Raw genomic sequence first — 3,693 nt, forward strand, 5'->3', positions numbered from 1 at the left:
TTTATATTCTTTAATTGTTTTGCATATTGATGTTAAAAATAAAAAAAATTTATTTTAATATATTTCTAAGTAAAAAGCATAATGAAAAACAATTACTACTATAATACCAAATAATATATATCTAAATGCTATTAGCTCAAACCTAGATAAGTGAAAATTGATATTACGAATAGTCAAAACTTGATTTGGTTTTTTTATAAAAAATAATATTATTTTAATTTTTTTAAAAATTATAAAATAATATTATTTTTATTGATTCAAATCAAATCTTGTAACTTAGTCTGGTGAGATGGGTTTAGAGCCCGAGAGTGTGGTTGCGGTTGCTTTTCAAAGTACTTTTCATTTAGAAATGTATCAAAATAATGTTTTTTTATTTTTTAAAAATTATTTTTGAAATCAGCACATCAAAATAATTTAAAAAATCCAAAAACATATTAATTTAAAGTAAAAAAAAATAAATTTAATTTTTTTAAAATATTTTTAAAATATAAAATCAAATAGGATGTTAATAACCTCTTGATTGAAAACAGGAACCATGAGATGCAAAAGGGGATAATCTAGAATGGGCTAAGCCTTTGTGTAAAAGCCCAGAGCTAAGTCAAAGTTCAGCTTTACCGGGCCTAATATTGTCTTTAAAAAACTCATGCGGATTGGTAGAGCACAAGATTCACGAGCTAGTATATTTGTTTTCATGCATTAAAGAGAGATGAATTTCAGTGGGCTAACTTCAAGTTTTATTTTTTTTTCCGTGTCCAGCCCAATTCAAGGCTCTAAGACGCTAAGAATTTCAAATTTCAATTAAATATAAATTCTGACTCAATTTCATAACAAATTTTATTTAAGTCAAAGTTATTTTTAACTGAATATACCTATAATTTATTTTTAAATCAAGAATAAAAAATAACTTAAATTAATTAATAAAAATATTACCAAGCAATAATCTTAGTCTCCTGAAAGTATAAAATAAAATAAAATTAAACACACCAATTATTTCAAGCACCGCACCCCACAAAATCCCGCAGTTGAAGATTGTAGTGAAAGCAAGGGATATCGCTACAACTTAGCAAGTTTTTTCAGGTACAAACTTAGAGGTCAAGAACATCTACTCTCTCTTTTTTTTTTTTTTAATTTCATTTTCTAATTTCAAACTTAGAATTAATATTGAGAAAAATTTATACACCAACCTCTGGCACGTGAGGGAGAAACCAAAAGAAGAAGAAGCAAAAAATGCCTTTTTCTAATTTATTTATGGTTTCAAGCACCGACCATAACTGATAGAAAAACTAAAACACATGAAGTTACATTAATTTCACACAACACAAGCACTTCTGTGTTCGGTCCAGAAATCAAGACAGACATTTTTACTATCTGTCCATCAAGATAAATTCAATGTTGAGGACAGATCCCATCTGTTAATTAGCATATGCACGTTCAATTCAAGTCAACCGCGTACGAAATTGGTACCTCCTTGGTTTAATATTTAATCTCTTGCATGTGACATCAGTTAACTTTATGTTAAGATTTTTATAAATAAAAATCTATTATTATGCTTTTTTATAATAATAAAATTTTTTCTATATATAATATAAGTATTAAAAACACAATAAATTATTATGCTTTTTTATCTAAAATAATTATTCTTACTAAGGTAATTATTTCTATATATAGGTATATAAAAGGTATTTTAAAAAACTTATTATTTTATTAATTAATAATATTTAAAAAATATTTGCTTTTTATTAATATATGAAAATAAAAGACTTTAACATAAACACAAAGTAATCAATATCATATGAAGAAGTCTAAAAGGAGTGCAAGTCACGGCAAACGATGAAGAAGAAGCTGCTAGGAAAACCGGGACTTAGATTTTGAAAATAAAAGGACAGACATACATAACTCACGCCTAATTTGGTGCTTCTTTAACGTGGCTTGTTACTTTCTTTCCCTATCTTCATTGTATCCACGTTTGTGTCGGATTTGTATACTAAAATATACAAGTGGATTTGCCAAAAAAAACTTTGACCCACTAGGGAACTTTCTTGCCCTATTTAGAGAGCCACTTCTAATTGCTTCTCGACAAGAAAAATACAATGGCTTTGTTTCTCGCTCTATGCTTTGCAATCATTCTCTCATTTTGCCAAGGCTCAGCTCATGCTGCTATCCCACCTCGTCCTCTTGATGGTAAACATTCACCTTTCTTGATTACTCGTTTATGTTCAACATTTTTCATGTGATCTTTCAGACGAAATAGTGCTAGTTGTAACACTTGCCTAGCTAAGGCTAATGTTCCAAATTAAAAGGTTAAATGCATGGTTTAGCAAGGCTGTTTTATGGGGTGTGTGTGTGTGTAGCTGCTTCTTGACATTTATTGACATGGGCAAATTTTTGCAGGACTTGTTGAAAATGGGAACTTTGAGCAAGCACCAGCAAAATCAAATCTCAAGAAAAGAGCGATAATAGGAAAATACTCGCTCCCGAAATGGGAAATCAATGGCATAGTAGAATATGTCTCAGGCGGGCCACAACCAGGTGGCTTCTACCTAGCCATTCCTCGTGGGGTTCATGCAGTGAGGCTAGGCAACGAGGCCTCTATCTCTCAAACTCTTACTGTCAAACCAGGTTCAATTTATGCACTCACGTTCGGAGCCACTAGAACCTGTGCTCAAGATGAGGTGCTAAGGGTCTCGGTCCCTGGCCAGTCAAGTGACCTTCCTCTTCAAACCCTGTATAGCAGTAATGGGGGTGACACTTATGCCTTGGCTTGGAAGGCTACTTCTAAAGCTGTCAAGGTCACATTTCATAACCCTGGCATCCAAGAAGACCCCACTTGCGGACCTCTTTTGGATGCTATTGCAATCAAGGAGATGTTACCTCTGAAGTATAGTAAAGGTAAAGTCCTGAATATTTTTTTTCAGGATCCTTTATAATAGCTGAAGTTTATGTTGGTTTCTGTGCTCTGTACACAACCTAATCCAATTTTTTTTTTGTTTTAAAAAAATTTCTTTCTATGCAGGCAACCTAGTGAAAAATGGTGGCTTTGAAGTTGGTCCGCATGTGTTCAAGAACTTCTCAACTGGAATCTTGCTCCCTCCCAAGAAACAAGATCAAATTTCACCCCTCCCCGGCTGGATCATTGAATCCCTCAAACCTGTAAAATACATCGACAGCAAGCATTTCTTTGTGCCCAAAGGATTTGCGGCAATTGAATTAGTAGCAGGGAGAGAGAGTGCCATAGCACAAGTCATTAGGACAATTCCTGACAAATTCTACAACCTCACATTCACAATCGGAGATGCAAAGAACGCTTGCCATGGGTCAATGATGGTTGAGGCATTTGCTGCCAGGGAAACCCTCAAAGTTCCCTACGTTTCACAGGGAAAAGGTGGATACAAGACTGCAACTTTGAGGTTCCGAGCAATTTCAGCTAGGACAAGGATTACATTTTACAGTGCATATTATCACACCAAGTTACATGATTATGGTCACATGTGTGGCCCTGTCTTGGATGATGTTAGGGTGTTTCCTACTCACTAATAAGGAGAGATTCGTTTGATGTTACCAAATGCATGTGATCATAAGTAATTTTTGAGATAATTAAAGTCTTGCAATAGCCTCTTAACAAGAAATCTGTAACACTGAAATGGGTGCTTAAAACTTTTGAAACCGATGCAGATAAAAGACAAACTTCAGTCA

At 33.3% G+C, this 3,693-nt stretch overlaps 1 protein-coding gene across 1 annotated transcript; it reads left to right on the plus strand.

Annotated features, from left to right (window-relative positions):
• The first annotated feature begins 2,014 nt into the window (after nt 1–2,014).
• On the plus strand, nt 2,015–3,693 carry LOC7473615 (protein DUF642 L-GALACTONO-1,4-LACTONE-RESPONSIVE GENE 2). Its single transcript, XM_002307991.4, has 3 exons — nt 2,015–2,181; nt 2,392–2,889; nt 3,014–3,693. Exons 1-3 carry the CDS (start codon nt 2,091–2,093, stop codon nt 3,532–3,534), a joined length of 1,110 nt encoding a protein of 369 aa, XP_002308027.4. The 5' UTR covers nt 2,015–2,090; the 3' UTR covers nt 3,535–3,693.

This window comes from Populus trichocarpa, chromosome 6 (assembly GCF_000002775.5).
Source record: "Populus trichocarpa isolate Nisqually-1 chromosome 6, P.trichocarpa_v4.1, whole genome shotgun sequence".
NCBI lineage: Eukaryota > Viridiplantae > Streptophyta > Magnoliopsida > Malpighiales > Salicaceae > Populus > Populus trichocarpa.

Bases quoted from the DNA above. Each gene is read 5' to 3' on its own strand.
- LOC7473615 (XM_002307991.4), top strand. From the start codon at position 2,091: ATGGCTTTGTTTCTCGCTCTATGCTTTGCAATCATTCTCTCATTTTGC. The intron at 2,182-2,391 runs GTAAACATTCAC...AAATTTTTGCAG, and splicing joins CCCACCTCGTCCTCTTGATG to GACTTGTTGAAAATGGGAAC. The intron at 2,890-3,013 runs GTAAAGTCCTGA...CTTTCTATGCAG, and splicing joins ACCTCTGAAGTATAGTAAAG to GCAACCTAGTGAAAAATGGT.